Source organism: Triturus cristatus, chromosome 4_1 (assembly GCF_964204655.1).
Source record: "Triturus cristatus chromosome 4_1, aTriCri1.1, whole genome shotgun sequence".
NCBI lineage: Eukaryota > Metazoa > Chordata > Amphibia > Caudata > Salamandridae > Triturus > Triturus cristatus.
Window position 1 is genome coordinate 65,201,120 of NC_140585.1, and position 19,246 is coordinate 65,220,365.

The 19,246-nt window shown below is 40.9% G+C and overlaps 1 protein-coding gene across 1 annotated transcript; it reads right to left on the reverse strand.

Moving 5' to 3' along the window:
* Positions 1-3,561: 3,561 nt before the first annotated feature.
* Positions 3,562-17,944, reverse strand: LOC146839535 (uncharacterized). Its single transcript, XM_085650812.1, has 8 exons — positions 17,576-17,944; positions 15,003-15,209; positions 12,161-12,320; positions 10,173-10,393; positions 8,602-8,703; positions 8,201-8,514; positions 4,580-4,761; positions 3,562-3,597 (listed from the first exon to the last, which is right to left on the reverse strand). Exons 1-8 carry the CDS (start codon positions 17,713-17,715, stop codon positions 3,562-3,564), a joined length of 1,362 nt encoding a protein of 453 aa, XP_085506938.1. The 5' UTR covers positions 17,716-17,944.
* Between the last annotated feature and the right edge of the window lie 1,302 nt (positions 17,945-19,246).

The following is a 19,246-nucleotide window of genomic DNA, read 5'->3' on the forward strand; positions in this document are numbered from 1 at the left end:
GTGCAGGCAGCTGAGATAGGTATAGTGCAGGTAGCCTAGACAGTGCAGGTAGCTCAGATATGTACAGTGCAGGTTTCTCAGACAGTGCAGGTAGCTCAGATAGGTACAGTGCAGGTAGCTCAGACAGTGCAGGCAGCTCAGATAGTGACAGTGCAGGGAGCTCAGACAGTGCAGGTAGTTCAGACAGTGCAGGTAGCTCAGATAGCGACAGTGCAGGTAGGTTTGACAGTGCAGGCAGCTCATAGTCACTGTGCAGGTAGGTCAGACAGTGCAGGTAGGTCAGACAGTGCAGGTAGCTCAGACAGTGCAGGTAGCTGAGATAGGTATAGTGCAGGTAGCTCAGACAGTGCAGGTAGCTCAGATAGGTACAGTGCAGGTAGTTCAGACAGTGCAGGTAGCTCAGATAGTCACAGTGCAGGTAGCTCGAGCAGTGCAGGTAGCTCAGACAGTGCAGGTAGCTCAGACAGTGACAGTGCAGGTACCTCAGACAGTGCAGGTAGATCAGACAGCGCATGTAGCTCTTCCAATGGCTCATTTTATCCTTTTTTTCTCTCCCCCAACTCTGCTTTTTGGAAACTGTTTATTTTTCTAAAAGCGCTCGACAAGATTGCATGTGTTTCCCCCTGTCTCGGTTTTCCCACCTCTCCCAGCACATTTGATTTGAAAAGCATTCCAAACGAGTGCATGCGTTTTTACCATTCACCTCCTCTCAACACATTTCTTTTCATAACATTATAATAATGTAATTTTCCATAACTTTGTCCTTGAAGGTTAGGTATGCGCTCACCTGCCATTTCAGCTGCTTCCTGGTGCACTTTAACTTCATGTCCTGCTCTCTCTTGTTTGTTTGCTTCCACCCCCTCCACATTGCTCGTCTCTGTTTGCTTGCCCCTTTCACTCTCCTGTTGCTTTTCCCACCTGTACCCTTGTGTTGCTTACCCTCTCACCCAGTGCTCCTTCTGCATGGCTTTCGTGTTTGTTCCCCACCATCCTTTTACGTCCCTACCCTCTGTGATACCACCCTCTGTGTTGCTTCCCCACCTGCGTTCTTTCCTCCATCCTGCATTACTTCTCCCTTCCAACTTGTGCTGCTATTTTTTTCGTTTACCCATCTAACTCAAATTGGAAAAAAGAACAAGCAATAGGTCTCACATTTGCAAGACTTAGAGCTGTTTGTGTTATAAATATGAAAGCACTTTGTTTCAGAACAGGGCCTGTGTACATAAAAGTTATGCACTCTGCAGGCTGTGAAGCGGGCTCCATAGTAGTTATAGAAAAACATGAAAGCGTGTGCCATACTAAATATAAAACGCGGCGGCAGTGTACATAAAAGTTATGCGCATGCAACAAACATGAAAGTGGGCGCTGTGCTAAAACATGAAGTGTGGTGCCCGTGTACATTCAGGCTATTTGTGCAGTGGTGATAAAATAAAAAGCGCAAGGTCCTAGGAACAGGCAGTCACACCACACTAACACTAGCAGGAAATAAAGGAAGTAGTCCCCAAAGGAACATATAAACACCTACAAGCGTAAGGAAACGGTTGTTGGCTGGTGCTCCTGAGCTAAAAATGGAAGTGATGTATCGGGAGTGCCAACTAATCAGGAGCCAGGAAATAAAAGTGATGCAGAAGTGAACTAATTGCAAGCAGCATGTGGGATTACACTCTTTATAGCGATTACACCAGGTCTAGTAGACAGCGCATGCGCGCTGCCTAAGCTCCCCCTAAAAATGCAGCACAAAAGCATTTATTTAGGCAAAAATAACATAGAGGACTCACGTGGGGAGATACCACATGAAGAGTGCAGGTGGGGAATGGAGCATATCAGGTGACGAAACACTGATGGTGACGGCAAAAACAACACGGAAGGCACAGGTAGGGGAAGGAATATGGAGGGCAGGTAGGAAGCAGCATGTGCGAGAAAGAGAAATGGGAAGCTTTTAACAGAAGTACGTGCGGACAAACACAATACTGGTTTTTCACTTGTGCATTACGGCTTAGCATCTTGGTCGAGAGATTACAAACACTGAATCTATGAATTTCGAATCTGAATAACATCCCCATATTATTCATCTGGACTGCGCCAAAGTTGCGGCATCTTAGGAAAGAGCTGAAGATTCAATTTTTAAGAACACTACATGGCAATGCATTAACCATCCACAACCCAGTTACCTCTCCCGTCACCTGTTAATGTTATGCCATCTTTGACCACGCACAGCGCTACGCAGGCTTTTGGGCAAGTTGGCACTACAGGAACACCATGACAGTTTTTGGTGAGAGATACCATATCCGACAGCATTAAATGCCCCACTCTTGCACAAATGATCGAACATGAGGTGCTTGTTGTGTTTGGACAACCTTGCTCAGGTTTCGGTTTCACTTAGCTCTGTCCAGGCACAGGAGAGGCCACACTGCAAGTGTAACTCGATGCTTAACACAGACCTGTGCAAGCTTCAGACATATATAACCCCTTGTCAATGAGGAGCTTTAAAGAGAGGAAACTCTGGTCTGAATATGAAAGGGAGTACATGAAAAGCCAACTCTCTGGCACCTGACTTTCACACACTCACACACGCATGCACAGCACCAGGAAAAGTCCCGCCATAACCGGGATGCAATGGTCATCACAACCACTGGGGAATGCACAGCGATTGTCCCCTTTATGCGAGAAGGTGCTTGATTCTACGCTTTGACAGATACAGACATATCTATCACTAAATCTGGGCTGGAGGTCACAGCGTAACACCAAACGAACTGCAGGTCAGCCACCCAAGGCAACAAGATTCTAGGCCACCCCAAGGCACTCATGCCTCACTAAAATGTGCGTCAGAAAGAAACATCAGGGACGTGATGCTGGGTGAAATAATGTATTCAATGAACTAACACGTGGGTTGTCTCTAAGAACATAAAAGCCACATACATATATGATGTAAAACATTTGTCTGAAATGGTGATTTTTTCAAGCGAGAAACTGGTTTTCAATACTGTTGTCTTAGTAAAATGAACAAAGGACATCCAAATAAAAACCATCTTACCCCATACATGTCCAAGACCAAAACAATTCTTGTACAGTTTTAAGGTGAGTCAATGCTGATGCACCTTGGCGACATCAGAATCGGATTACAAAATGTTTTTTCATCACAAAGACTGTGGGGCCTAATATCAAGCCAGGTGATAAAATTGTCGCCACGTTAGTGGCAGAAAACTGCCGCTTAAACGGCGATAATGGGTTTGATAATATGCTCTATGGAGTTCCAATTGAAGCCCATGTTAGATGTGAAGGACATCTAACCTGAGCTTCAATTGGAATTTCATAGAGCATATTATCAAGCCCATTATCGCAGTTTAAGCGGCAGTTTTCTGCTGCTAAAGCGGCGATAATTCTATCACCTGGCTTGATAATATGTCCCGATGTACTTCCACTATATGTAATGCCTTCCTGTGCTCAGCACACCCTACAAGATACAGTAAAGTCCAACATTAGTCAAGAAGTAAGTGATAAAGGATGGGTACACGGACACACACACACGCACCCACACACACAGTTCTATTCCATTTTCTTTCATTGAAGAGTTTCAAGAGACGAAGCATCCTCTATCTATGGAAAAATTAAGATTATGATATTCTGATTAAATAGAAACAAAAAACATTTTAACTTAACAAAAAAAACTGTAATTAAACCATGATGATGCAGAATATTTTGCCTTGGCCATCTGCTAAATAAACATATTTGTTCAGTAAGTTTAATGTTTATAAAAGTTTAATAGTCAATGGACTAAAACAGTATCAACTGCTGCTGTAGTTAACGCCACTGTAGTTTTACACTAGCTACACTCTCTCCCTGAATGGAACACCAACTGTAAAAGAGTGGGAGAGAATTAGACAAAGATGACTAGCAAAATGGCCTAATGTACCTGAAAGTGTTTGGCAATGAGTATATTAATCCAGAATACAGATATTTAGGTCCTCTCCTATATCACATTGTTTGCAGAAACATGGTCAGGAAGGCCCCATCTATTATGTTATTAGTCAGTGTTGAAAAACTGTAGCAATTCCAGGGGAGTCTCCTGGGGCAACTACAAGTGGTAGTTGGTATGACTGTAGTTATGTGCCTGAAACTTTGTCTTCTTGTAATATGAAGACTCTGACATATCAAGAACATATCACATACTTTTGCTTTGGTAGTATCACTAAGAAATATAGATTAAAATTTGGTTAACAGTATGACGTTCTTGATTGATCACTGATGCAAGAATGTGGATTTGTGCATGTCAGTTGAGAGAGTAGCAAATACGTAGAGGTTGCTTTGGAAACTTTAAAAAGGTGTGGAGGCACGGGAATAGACATTCAGGATTGACCCAATTCCATATCAAATAGATGAGTGTAATTTCTTTTCATATTCATTTATAGTACATGTGGCAATTATACATAAATCCAAGATACATAAGTAACTATTAACCACAAAATTAGACCCAAATCATTTGCATGTTTTTGCCTCATAGACCCTCAACTACGTGAAAACCAAATAAGAAAAATTGATAAAGATTCCTCAGCACACATGTTTAGTATCTATTGCTTACCTCTTGCAACATGTCTCGTGTATCTGGATCTACCACATCTACCAAACTGCAATTCACATTTTTTTCATCAGAAACTAAACATCGATACAAAACAGGAGACACAAAATTTGGAGCAGGCCCCCCGTGAACTAGGGAAACAGCCAGGGCTTGGCCAGCAAGGTAATAGTCATCATTTCGCATACCTAAACAAGAAAAAAGAAATTAAACGTAAAGTGTTCTGCTTATCTATAAAACATTTATTATACATCTCAAACTAAATGTATTGCATAAAATCTAGAAAACATATTATCCAAGAATCCACGGCCCGATTCACAAAGGTACTTACGTGCAGTAAAGTCCAGTATACAGAGTCTCGGCATATGTGGAGAAGCCTTCGCACTCGGGGCTTAATCACTGTACTTGGGACACAGTCTCCATACTCGGTGCAGAATCTACACAGTTCACAGTGCGGAAATTCGGCCCGAGTACAAGACTCCGCACTCTTAACAGTACCTTTATAAATCAGGACCACAATATATTTAAGACAGACTAAGATATTTAGACAGATGGCCTGATTACGAGTTTACCCGTTACTTTACGCACCTGATAAATAATTTTACCACAGGGTACATTAAATATTGGTTGTGAAAAATAACACTTATTGCTAGTTTGTGGCGAATAGCATGCAGATCTTGGTGTTTAAAGCACCAAAATCTGCATGATACAGTAAATTCCCTGTTTTTCTCTACCATTATCTTTTGACAGGTTTCGCATGCCAAAATTTATCGAAGGTTGAGATTTTTTTAACATCCTATAATGATCAAATGCAAGATCCTGAAGAAAGACCGCTCCACCCGCCCCACTCGCCAGCATCCACAAAAGCTCCCTCCGCATGACAACCACTGACTTGGACGACGCCTCGCCCCCATGTAACACATCCACTTCCAGACCAACCCCAGAATAACGCTCCATGGAACCCTCGACTACAGACTGCCTGGCTCCATTCACCAATGTCACTGCTGACCTAATCACATTCCATGCACTCGCCTCCACAGACTACATACTTCTTAGAGAACTAAACTTCCACCTGGATAACCACCACCGCCCACCTAGAGAACCTCAGCAACATAGGACTGAAGCAACTTGTCTCTGCCCCCACTCACACAGCAGTACACAAACTTGACCCTGTCTTCGCAGGAGGAAATAGCATCTTCCTCTGTCACATCACGGAACTGCTCTGGTCTGACCACCATTGCATCCACTTCTCCTTTAGAAAACACACAAGCACACGCATCGCCTCCCATGCAGAATCTGGAGCAAAGTCTCAGAAGAACACATCACCTCCGCTTTCACCTGCACTCCATCCCTAACTATGACAGATGCCAACACTGTGGCAAGCAACCTCCACCAATGGATCGCCAACTGAACAAACACACTCGCTCCCCTCCAGAAGACTACAAGACGATACAACAAGAAAGCAAAGTGGTTCACCGCAGCACTCCAAGAATCTAAGCACGCCTGCCGACGACTGGAAAAGACATGGAGAAACAGCAAAACTCTGGAAAAACACACCCCCTACAAAACAGCCACCACGGCATACAGCGAACTCATTAAATCCACAAAGAAGAATTTCCTCCAAGACAAAATCCTCTCCAACACCCACAACTCCAAGGACCTCTTCTCCATCATACAGGAATTTGCCAAACCCAACAGCGAAACAACAGAAGCCCACCACTCCCAAGACCTCTGCAACAGACTCAGCTCCTTCTTTCACCTCAAGATCAAGACGCTCTATTACAACTTGGACGGCCAAGACCTCTGCACCGCCTCAACCCCCACCCCCAGCAATGCCACCCAACAGATCCTACTTACTTGTACCCCACTCACGACAGAGGACACCATAAACAACATGAAGAACATCCACTCCGGAGCACCTTCAGACCCCTGCCTGCCACACATCTTACACAGGGCTGCCACAGCCATCGCATCCGAGCTACGTTGAACCATCAACTGCTCCATCGTGACTGTCACATTCACCGACAAATCGAAGCGCACCTATGTCAACCCCCTCCTAATGAAATCCTCCGCAGACCCGACAGACCGGAAGAACTTCAGGCCCATCTTGGTGATCCCTTTCGCAGCCAAGGTCATCGGAAAGGCCATCAACACCCAGCTAACATACTTCATTCAAGCCACCAACATCCTAGACATCTCCCAAACTGGATTCCGCAGAAACCACATCACCAAGACCACCCTCTAAACCGCAACAGATGACATCCGTGCACTCCTTGACCAAGACCAAACTGCAGCCCTCATCCGCCTGGACCTATCCGCAGCGTTCGACACTGTCTCCCAATGCACACTAACTACCAGACTCCACGACGCCGGCAACCAAGGAAAGGCCTTAGACTGGATACGCTCATTCCTCATGGGCAGAACACAGAGAATAAGACTTCTTTCTTTCCTTTCAGAACCGACCAAGACCAGGTGCGGAGTACCCCAAGGATCCTGCCTCAGCCCCACCATCTTCAAAGTCTACATGGCCCCCCTCGCAAGCATCATCCGAAACCATGAGTTCAACATCGTCTCCTACGCTGATGACACCCAACCCATGCTCTCCCTCACCAAGGAACCCAACATCACCAGGCACAATAAGGGATGAAGCTGGCAAAGTTATATTCCTTGGAGGATGATTGTTGGGGACATGTCTTAATAACCCAGTTTAATTGTCTCCACCTCGTGCTTATATATGTAGTACCTGATTAAAAGGTACAACTCATTCCTGCCCAAAGAGATTTACAACAGTGTGTTTAACCAGGAATAGAATATTACATGCCATTTTTGGACCTTCCAGATGTTTCTTTCTTTAAGCAGCAGCATAATCCGAACTTAACCATAATTAAGTTGCTGTACCCAAAAAGTTCTGCTTTCTCAACACTCCTACAAGATGTCTTGATGGGCTCCAGTGGAGGAAAAAGTCTATCTTAAGAACTTTTTTTTTTAAGATCTGCATCTACAATGGACTGGAAGACTTTAATTTCTACGTACAAGAACTCCTACCGTTATAACCCAACCAGTGTCTGAAGTCTCATGTATCAAACTAACCCACGCAGTGGTTTATTTCCTTTGATATTCGGGCCTAAGCAGGATGCATCTGTACAGTTTGGGTGATTATTTCATACACACTGCTGCACCAGAGCATCAACTAAGATTACCTAATGCAGAATCTCTAAAGTTAGTCATTATTTGAAGTACTTGTCAGGGGAATTTTCTCTAAATTGATAACAGTAACTACAGCAGGAAAACCTTAGCCCCTCATTTAATGCAAAGCAAACATAAAATATATAATGGAGTACATGCTAGCAAGGTTGTTTTACAGGCTGCAAGGGATATATTCAGTGGGTGAAATTGAAACCAGTCTGCTCTTACTGCATAAATGAATAGTATAGTGCAGTATTCCCTTTACTATTCCACTTTTAGTAAAAATTCTTTGAGAATGTCTGATCAGTGGTATCAAACAAACTTTGAAGGAGTCAGTAAGTAATATAATATAAACATTATTTACACTTCAAATAATTATTCTTTCCCTCCTCTAGAATTTGAGCAGTTTAGGAAGGTTGGAACATAGTAAATTTACGGTACCTTGGGCATCACAACTGAGTGTCTTGCTGTTTTCGGGTCCCTCAAAGAGTTTGCTGTGTTGTAAATAATGCATTAACAATCGCAAAAATTCCCGTGTTGGACCACCAAAATCAACAGCTCCTTCAGAGTTACCAGAGGAATCAGTAAACATAACAGATATACGGTTGATTGCTTTATAGGTTTTGCGAAGGAAGCCACGACGTGCTCCATCCCAAATATTTCGCCGATTTATGTTGAACTTGGATGTCTTTTCAGAGTCAATTTGTAAAGCAAGGTTTGATAGTAGATCCTTCAAAGTTATGTCATCGCTCTCACTGAAATACAGGAAATAAAGCTAAGCTATCAAATGTATCAGTTCAAAATTAAACGTATATATTCGGAATTAAACCTTATAAAATTACCTTTCGTGTGCCTCATTTTGTTCAGCAATATTGATATTTGAGGTATCAAACTCTTCATCGTCATGGATGTGCACATTATCAACCAACAGTTCAGTGTAACATCTAAAACAGGAAGAATATTGTCAACTATTACTATGTTAAAAAAACACAACCAATGTATCATCCTATTGCTTCCTGTTACAAGTCAACCTTATACATGACTTATAGGGCTACATGCATGAAAGTTAGAAATAGCCATTTCATAATTGCGATTTGCTGTGAATCACAATTAGGAAATCGCTATTCCTAAATGGACGTCTTTTGAGTTTAATCACTGGTTTGTAGTGGGTTGAGGTGGTCGCAATTTGCAGCCCATTAGGAATCGTTGCCATCACAGGGATGGTGGCCTGCTGGGGTCAGCAAACAACCATGTCTGTGATTGCATTCAAATAAAGAAACTATTTTTTGTGCCTAAACGCAGCCCATTTTCCTTGAAGGAAAACATGATGAGTTTAAAAAAGAAATAAATGAAACTTGGAAGTTTCAGTTTTAAAGAGCAGGCCAGTGCTAATGTTTTTGCAACCGTATTTCAGTCGCAAAACATTTGTACATACCATTCTAATTTCGTATTAGGAAGGGATGCCCTCCTCATGCCCCTTCCTAATACAGAATAACAGAACCCAAATTGCCATTCTATAAAAGCATTTTGGAGGACGCAAATGGCCCGACTCTGTGAATTGGGTTGTTTGTGACTACATATACATGTTCCTAGGTTTGGATTACTAACGTTTTACCAAATTAAGCAACAATCATCACTAGAGAACTCATTATCTAATTTGTTCACACTAGGTATGATCTTGTAACCAACCTGAGTATGTTTAATGATTAATTATGCTTAATTGTGTAAGCCAATTACTTTAGACTTGTAGAAATTGCCAGTCTTGTCTTTGCCCTCCACATTTATTTAGCATAGTAGTGCAGATTACAATTTTACCATCAATGCATTTTAATAGACAGAACATGGGTTAGTGGCAGCATATAGTTAAGATTCCTACAATATGTAAAACAAGAACAAACTACTAGCGCCGTGCCACACGCCAAGGGTGTTATACTTCAGAAGTACATACCTGTGGTACTCCATATTGACTACTAGGCACCTAGACATTTGGTTTTACATCTTTTAAATTGAGAATTTTGTAATTCTGTCTCATGCTAAGATGCCATGGCCACCACACTACATTATGCCGCACAACTACTGCTTGGGATTGTACATTTTACATTGTTGTATTCCTGCATAATTTAAGTGACTGCTGTACATACCATTACTTGCCTTGCTATACAGATTTTTTTTTCTTTAAAGTATTTGACCACTTCAGATGCATTGTACATTAACTGCATGATCCAATAGCCTTACATCACGGGAAATAGCAGGGAAAACAGTTCTTCGTGGTCCTGCATTACTGGCCTGGTCATGACAAAACTTGCAAGAGAATAACTTTTTTTATGAAAGCCAAATACTTTCGAAATTATATGACAATATTTAAAAAACAAGCAAATTTATAATTGAATATCTGGGTTGAGAAAAGCAGTACCGATAATGGTCATCAAATCCTTCGCTAATGACAGTGGGAGAGGGCGAAATCTGAATTGTATGTTCTTCTGTCGTGTTCGCAGAAATTGGATTTGTTGTAATGTTGTCGACTTTCAATGGATCTGAACTACTCAGGTATTCTGTTTCAGCAGAATTATTGCTGAAAGGTTCTTCACTTTCCAGCCACATCACCATCTCCGTTTTTTCATCTATGCCTTTATCCTATAAAAACATCAATGGCACATCAAATGAATCTTGATGAAGATATCCAAGAAATGCTAGTAATCAAACAATTTATAAATAGCCAGTGTGTAGTAGCCAGGCAAGAACTACTCCTTGAGGACAGCATCACACAAGCATTTCCAGTGTTCACTGGCAGCTTACCATACACAAATCCTACTGCTATAAGGTGATTTAAACTGCCTACAAGATCATCCATAGCACAACTCCATATTTTTCAAATATAAATTCTGACATTACATGTGTAATACAACTCTCAGCTGAAGGCACTTACGATTTGCAATTTACACCTTGTGCAATAAGCAGCTCCAATAACTTTAATTGGAACATTGAAGTTAAACATATTAGGGAAATAACTATATATATGTGATTCCTGACATCACACGGTAACCTAATCTTGTCACTGTATATTTATTTGCTAATACTGTATAGCTGCATACCTAATCTACCTCATATCACTGTAAATTGTCCTGCTATTCAAATTGTATCGTTAACCTACCTCATGTAATTGTTAAGTGCTCTGATACCCAAGGGTCACGTTCGCGCTATATAAAACTCTTTAAATAAATAAATAAAAATAAATTCACCTCTGCATCTTATACACACATACAGACATTAACTCACTCACAAACTCCGTCTAGGCAATCACTTGTTCACATTTGTTGGCAGTCACTCCATATAGAGTAAGAGAGAACCGCATAGGCTGGTGATACATAGCTATATGAATAGAGTTAAATATTGGACTATACAGTTTAATGCCCAAATTAAAACAAAGTGGATCATATTGAATTATGTTATAAAGTAAAGTTGTAAATTCCTATCTAAATATTAAGTAATGTTCCTCCTTTTTATTTTCGGTAACAACATAGGGCCAGATGTAGGTGGCCAAATACTGAGCGATAACGCATAAATTCGCAGAATTTCTGTGTTACCGATTGCAATGTAGGTAAGTTGAAACCTACTTGCAAAATAAGGAATCGCATAATAGCGATTACTTATTTTGCTCTTGCATCTAAGGAATCGGAAATATCGATTCCGAAAATGCAATGTACGTAGCACTAAAAATAGTGCACTTCAGCCTTAAGGAATCGCTAATTACCACCAACTTCAAGTTGGTGGTAAGTAGCGATTTCCTTTGAAAAAGCACTTTTTTGCTTTTTAAAATGTGCTATGTGGCACACATCCATGCCCTTGGGGCATGTATGTGCGCCACATGTGCAGACATGCAAGTTTCAGGGGTGCAAAAGGGTGTCATTTGGACACACTGGCACCCTTGAAATAGCTCCCGCTATTACAGATTCGGTAATACCGTATCGCTAATAGTGAAAATCTTCTTATTCAGTCCTATGGGCCTCCTAGCCCATAGGAATGAATGGGTAGGTATTCCTTAATAACGAATCTCAATTACCGATTCGTTATTGAGGAAAGTTAAGGAATCGCTAATATTTTAGCGATTCCTACCTACATTCCATTTAGTGAGTCCTTAATAGCGATTCGGTAGAAATCGCTATTAAGGACTCGCTAAATTGAAGTTACCTACATCTGCCCCCTAGTACAGTATTTTACTTCCGGCTTTAGATAGATATTGCTACGCAATAAACATTTTTTTTTATCTAACTGCACTAGAAAGAAGATGCAATATGAAAAATATTATGGGAATATGAAAATGCATGCATATGTATTAATAGACCTGTTTCCTATACCTTTCAAAAGAAACCACAGAGCATACTTTATGCAAGTATTACTTACAGTCACCTGTGAATCAGGCAGTTGAAGAATTTGCCTTGATGGTTGTAAATAGACTGATTTCTGTTTGAAGAGTTTTGAGATTATAAGACCTGACAGACTCTGTTTGTCCATTAGCAATGGCTGCACTAATTTGTTATGGCATGGCATCAGAAGTTTTATGCTATAAAAACATAAAGTGGCGTGTTAGTTTAACTACACATGAACTTTAAAATTATACATTTCAACATATCTCAAAATATCACAAATGTTCAATCTGCATCACTCAGAATATCATCCATGAAGGAAAAATTAAACCTGTTTGTCAATAAGCTGACCAACTTTTATCAATGCTGACAAACTGTTATACCTGTCAGCCTTAGAGTGGTCTTCCCCCAGACTTTTTGCTTATTTACATCCACTTTTTAATTATTGTTTTTGTTGGACTTAGGACTCTGACCACTGCTGACCAGTGCTTAAATGTGCCTGTGCTTCTGCCATAAACCTGGTTTATCCACAATTGGTATTTTTAATGTACTTGTAGGTGCATTGTAAAATGGTATTCCATATACCCAGGGCCTGCAAATTAAATGCTGCTAGTGGGCCTATAGCACTGATTGTGCAACCCACTCAAGTAGCCTATCAGACCTGTCTTAGGCCTGCCACTGCAGGACTTGTGTGTGCTGTTTCCTGCCACTCCGACTTGACATGTAAAATCAAAGCCTTAAATTTCCCTTTTATTACAAATATGTCACCCCTAAGATAGGTCCTAGGTAGCCCATAGACCTGTAACAAAACTCTGTCAGAAGAAATGCTGTGAGGCTTCAAGGACTGTCACTATTCTGGACTACTGATCTTGAAAACCTGCTTTTCTGCTGTGCTGCCCTTCTGCCTGCTGCTCACTGGCCCTGCCGAGTGACAGCTGGACTCTGCCTTGCGACCAAAGTGTTCTCCAAGTGCTTATTTGATTTCCTCCTGTTGCTTGCGACTCAGCGATATCAAAGTCTATAATCTTGCTCCTGTGCCTGGTCCATTGGAAGTGGACCCAGATACTTGCTCCAGAGAAACAATGCATCCATTGCTTGTATGAAGCAGAACCTGATGCATCGTACCTGTGACAGGAGTTGAATCGGCACATTACTTCAGAACCAATGCAACGGCTGTGCAAACTGATGTTCGGAACATCGCACTCAAAACCAACGCATCTAGTTTTTGGCACTTCGTCTTCGGAACCGACGCATCGCCACCCTTTGGGAATCAACATGCCGCTCCCCTGCGCTCCGCATCTCGCTGTTGCACCTAGGATCAAAGTACTATGTTCACTGGACCTGCTTGGCTCTTGTCCCTGATCTCTGATCTATCACGTCGGCCTGAACTGTTGACTTTGCCCCAGTCCAGCGTGACCAGATAACCCAAATTAGTGCATATTGCTTGTAAAGACTAGTCCTCTTTTTATTCTTTATAAATTCATAACTCCACTTCTACTCTTTCAATTTATGTTGGTTTGTTCTAGATTAATTTATAATATTATTGCCTGTTTTGCTAAACCTATGTGGAGTATTTCTGTTGTTATTGTGTGTTGTGTAGCACAAATACTGTACACGATAACTATTTTGATTTGCCAAGCTACCAGAGGTTGAGCACAGGTAATCTTTTAGTGTGTATCCGAGATACCCTTAATAGGATTGTGGTTCCTGCTTAGACATGGTGCATGTCTTTGCCAACTAGAGACACGGGGTCTTATTTATAAGTCCCTTGCGGCACAACTGCGCTGCCGGAGCATCACTTTTGTGACCTTACAGAGGCGCCGTGTTCAGATCTAGTTCTATGAGACCATTAGAAGCCACTTTACATGGATTTTCATGGCTTCGTAGATATGGAGTAAAGCAAAGAAGCGCAAGTTGCTGACTTGCCTTACTTTGTGTCAAAGAGGCAGTACATTCTCTAGAGCATGCGTAATGAGGAGAAATGTTTACATTTCTCATTTTTTCCACTTTGCATGTGTGCTGCATTCTGCAGCAAACATAGAACAAGGAAAATGCCTCTAATGATTGTTTTTATCCAGGAAAGTGCCCCTTTCTGCACGAAAAACAATCACGCTAATAACGCAGACACCCTTGCACCATGATGTGAGGGTGCCTGCGTTGGTTTATAGCTGTAAATTGTGTGCCGGCGTGGGCTGAAAGGACATGAAATGCACTGTTTCTTGCAAATACGGGTCATTTCCTGCCCTTTCGAATTGGGGTAGGGCAGTGCAGCAAAATGACTTGCGGCACTACCCAACTCCTAAACTTTAAAAATATGCCCCACAGTTTCAAACACCATCTATATATTGGATTGGAGGTAGCGCTGTGGATAAGAATGGAACAGATGGAACAGCTTATCTTTCAGCATTCTAATTGTCACTATATTGATTGTACAATGTGCTATGCTTTTCATTCACGTCAGTGGTACCGAGTCCTCCAGATCTGAATGTAGTGAAGATACGCATCTATATTTTAGATCACTAGCACAAGTATTACATTATTTGAACTCTTCCTTTTAAGAATATCACTCCATTAACTATTGTTATCCGTGTAATAAAGGAGTAATTATTAATTGACACCTGCAGTGAGTTTCTTCCTCCTGTCTATCTGACCATTGACACTCATTACTTCTTAAATTTCTTTGTATCCATATGTTATTTGCCATACACATAACCAAAAATCTCTTAATACATTGAAAGTATATGGCTTTGATTTACAAAATAGATTAAATGCAAGACTGTTACCTAATTAAGTGGAAATAGATAACAATTCCATATACAACTTGCTGATATTTTCAAAATAGTATTGCATAAAAATAAGCGAAATGAAAATTGTCTTACTCAATATTGTCAATTTTGGGGCCAAAAGCCACACGGAGTTGGTCCTGCACCTCATAGTTAGTCCATAATTTGTTAAACTCAAATGTTGTGATGATATGTCCACTCTCATAAAGAAATTGCTTTGTTCCTTGCTTCACCACACTCTCATCTTGAGGACCAGATAAAAGAATTACTTCCTTTGTGAATGTAGGAGGCCCACGAAAATGCCTGAAATGCAAAGCCATGTCCAGATGTCAATTATATATTTAGAAATTGAATATAATTCTACACTTTGTACTATATCACAATTCAAGAACCAGTTTCTGCGAAGTACCAAGAAAAAACTCTCATTAGATCAGAAAAAAAGAACATTTGATTGGCACAATGGTCCTGAAAGAGCAAAGCGTTCATAAAAGCATAAAATAACAAGTTTAAGATCTTATTTTTAGAACTGTTGCACCACCTCTAGCCTAATCAGGGTGCGTGTTTATTGAGTAAACCATTTTTGGGGAGTTCTTGGGACTGTGCTCATTATCTCTCCCTCTCTCTCTCTCTCTCTCTCTCTCTCTCTCTCTCTCTCTCTATATATATATATATATATATATATATATAGATCATCGCCATGCATGGACGCACCGCTCAAAGACCAAAGAAGGGCCCGCGAGGGAGGTAAAGAATCCTCTCTGGATGGGAACATCAGGACTGTGGTTTTAAACATGCAGGGGTGTGTGCTGGGGCTCACCGGAGGGCTGTAAAACAATGTGTCCTGGAACAAACAGCAGAAATCAACCCACCAAAGGGCGAAAAAGTGCACAAGTTAACTACACCTCCCAGCATGCATGGAGAAGATCAATACAGGCACACCGGAGGACAATTGAAGAATGAAGACATGCGGAATGGAGAAGTAGCTGCAGGAAAATGATTCTCTGCTACGGGCCTCTGACGAGAAGTGCAAATGCTTCGAAACGTACGTAAGGCCAAGGAATCGATAACCGGGATGAAAAACTGTGTGTTTTTAAAATAAATAGTCTGTGACTAACCTGATGTGGAGTGCGGCCTCAAATCGGAGAAATCTGTGGGGATATATATATAGACATATATATATAAATATCACAACACAGGAAGAGATATCGATGATTCAAGTCCGTAAAACAGCAGCTTTATTCAAGTACACAGAGGCAGCATTTCCTTTGAAAGGTTATCTCTTCCTGTGTTGTGGTTTTAAAGGACAGGAGACTCCTTGCCTGTTCAAACGAGGCCGCCCTGCAGGGACGGGGGCTCCTACCAAAGTGGAGAACTGTGCTTGGATATATATCTTGGTCATGTGATCAAGGCCTTTCTGAGGCCGATACGCGTCATGGCGGTGCACGACACACTTTTTGATTAAATATATATGCACTGATTCGACTGGGTCCGCTTCGTCCTTTCTGCAAGCTTGAATGGTGTGACCAAGTTCCTGTATATATATAGTGCAGCCACTGAGGAAGAGCATCAATTCTGCTCGAAACGCGTATGGCACGCCACATGGGGAGCTTGTGCTAGGCTGGGAACTGAACTGCCAGCGGTGTTTTGTGCTGTAACCCATTCGTAAGAGGCAACTCCTTGAGGACAACCTGTGTGTGAATAATAAAGCGGCTCGTCCGTCCGCGGAGAAGCCCTACCGCTTCTTTAGCGGGTCTTGCGTGCTTGGATTCACGGGCACGTTTATGAACGGAGGGGGCCTCAGCCGCTGGCATATATTGGCGAGGGTTCCAGCACAGATTTCAAGACTTCTCACCCAAACGGGTTTGACATTTTAAACGAACGGAGGCAGTGAGTCCACATGGTGACAAACTACTAGTCCTTTTGAACTACTAAGACCAGAATGCTGTGGTTGACGCCCATTTGGGCGGGACTTATCTACTTTGAATAAATTTAGTTTGAAATCAATCTGCTTCATTTGTCATGCAGCCACTGAGGAAGAGCAGCAACTCTGCTCGAAACGCGTATGGCACGCCACACGGGGAGCTTGTGCTAGGCTGGGAACTGAACTGCCAGCGGTGTTTTGTGCTGTAACCCCTTCATAAGAGGCAACTCCTTGAGGACAACCTGTGTGTGAATATATATATATATATATATATATATATATATATATATATATATATATATATATATATATATATATAGAGAGAGAGATATGTCGAGATATATATATATATATATAGATATATACACTAATATATATAATATATATACACTATTTGTGTGTGTGTGTACATATGAGTGTATATATTTAAAACAAATTAATAAGAATACACAAATTCAAGTGTTTATTTCAAATAAAACAAAAACATGCTGTACGGTAACTATTGCATAGCACCCCATTGCATTTTTGCCAAATGTAAGCTCTTTTGGTAAATTATCACTGACACAACAAGAAACTCTACATTTGGCAAGTGAGAGATTCTGGGTCTGAGGAAGGAGAGCAACCACCACCCCGGTGGTTTGTAGGCCACACACCCAATTTAAAGTGAAACTCATAGTGAAATTTATTTGAACAAAATTATTTGGGAGACAATGAAGGCAATGAAATAGTATATCATATGTAATCTAACCTCCGAGTATATTTTGGCTGTTGCATCCTTTCACCATTCTGTCTTCCAAAGTTGCGTGTAAAGTGAAATATTGGCGATTGCGTCACAGAACTTTGCACACGTGTTTCTGACTGTTCTTGGGCTGACTTAGCAGATTCCATTGGGTTTGAAGAACACCTTCCTCTCGAAAAAACGTGTCTTACTTCTTCGTCCACGTCTTGTCCTCTGTTTCTGTATCGTGTATTGTAGTTTGATCTAGATATGCTTAGACTGTTAGTATTGGCATTACTACTTCCTGAAAAGGTTTGATTGGACCTAACATGGGTCTGAGGATTCCTTGGTACATCTAGAGTTTGGCTTATTGCCTCCAAAATTGATGGCTGAGCTAAAAGGCTATCAACAAGGTCACACACTACCTTTCACTCTGCAGCCATCTTTTTAGTGAGATCTGGAAAAAAGAACATATCAGTATGTAATAACACTGTAAAAAACTCATATCATCTGACAAATAACAAGCTAGATAAGGTATGGAAATTACCCCACCAAAAAGGATTTTCCCTGCACGATTTTTGCCAAGTATAATAACCTGGCAAAATTTGAGCAAGAGATAAGTACACATATTTCGAGGTTTGAACATGTAATGTGGTAAAACAAATGGCATTGCCCTCCTTGATTCACCATTCAGAGGCGTGGGACTTAGAAAGATGCAGTTAAACTTCACCCTTCATAAAATAAACACTGCATTCTCAGAATTCCATGTGTAGTTGAAATGTATACATTTAATACAAGAATGAAAATGCAGCCCTCCATCTGTCAAAAAATACGGTAGGGACACCTTTAAGGAATCCACTTTGTTCACATCTTGTTTCCTAGCAAAGCAATTCAGAATGGCTGTAAATAAACCTGAAATAAATATTGAACCTCTGATGTCTGCTAACAATACTCTGTGGAGAACTGTGCTGTACTGCACATTTTGAATTGTCAAACAACTTTTGATGTTATTTGAAAAAAGTCTAAGTAAGCAGTTGCTTCCATTTATTTTTTTCTTTTATATTATTGTGACTTAGGTACGCTGCATATTACTGGAAATGTAGGTAGTAGACAATCACTTGCTTTGAAAAATAAGAAAGAGGAATTACAATGTGAAGAATTGTAACTACTGGCTTTTCAATTGGCTGTATCATAAGTGTCATGGTTCCAAAATAAAGGCTATTTACCCTCTCCACCATATTGTTTAACTGTCATCAGGTTTTTTCATTAGTTTGGCCCTGGCAGAAAGCAAGCATTGCCTTTGTCAATGTGTTGTTTTACGTTTGGCATTTGATCTAATATGTAATATACACACATTTAAATGAGCTTACATAATGACAAAGTAACATATCAAGTTAGCATCTATTTCATAAAAGCGTGGAGTGGGGTTGCTTGGGAACTACCCAGAGTTCCTTGCTTCCTTTTTTGGCATAAATTATCTGGCACTCTAAGCCTGAAAGGCTATTTTTTTGCCTTATACTGGGTGTTCCCTTGAATCTGGACAAAGCTATACTTTTCTGAGGAGCTCATAGTAAGAGGTAAACACGTTTTCAGGGTTTGCTTTTATTAATTCCAGGTTGGCTTGGGAAGTATTTTACCAATCCAAATCTGTAGTACTGTACCTGGAGTGGTAAAAGATTTTGGATCTCAGATGGCAAAAGC

Bases quoted from the DNA above. Each gene is read 5' to 3' on its own strand.
- LOC146839535 (XM_085650812.1), bottom strand. From the start codon at position 17,715: ATGGAATCTGCTAAGTCAGCCCAAGAACAGTCAGAAACACGTGTGCAA. The intron at 8,704-10,172 runs GTACTGCTTTTC...TTCCTGTTTTAG, and splicing joins GGATTTGATGACCATTATCG to ATGTTACACTGAACTGTTGG. The intron at 4,762-8,200 runs GTACCGTAAATT...TTTCTTGTTTAG, and splicing joins ACTCAGTTGTGATGCCCAAG to GTATGCGAAATGATGACTAT.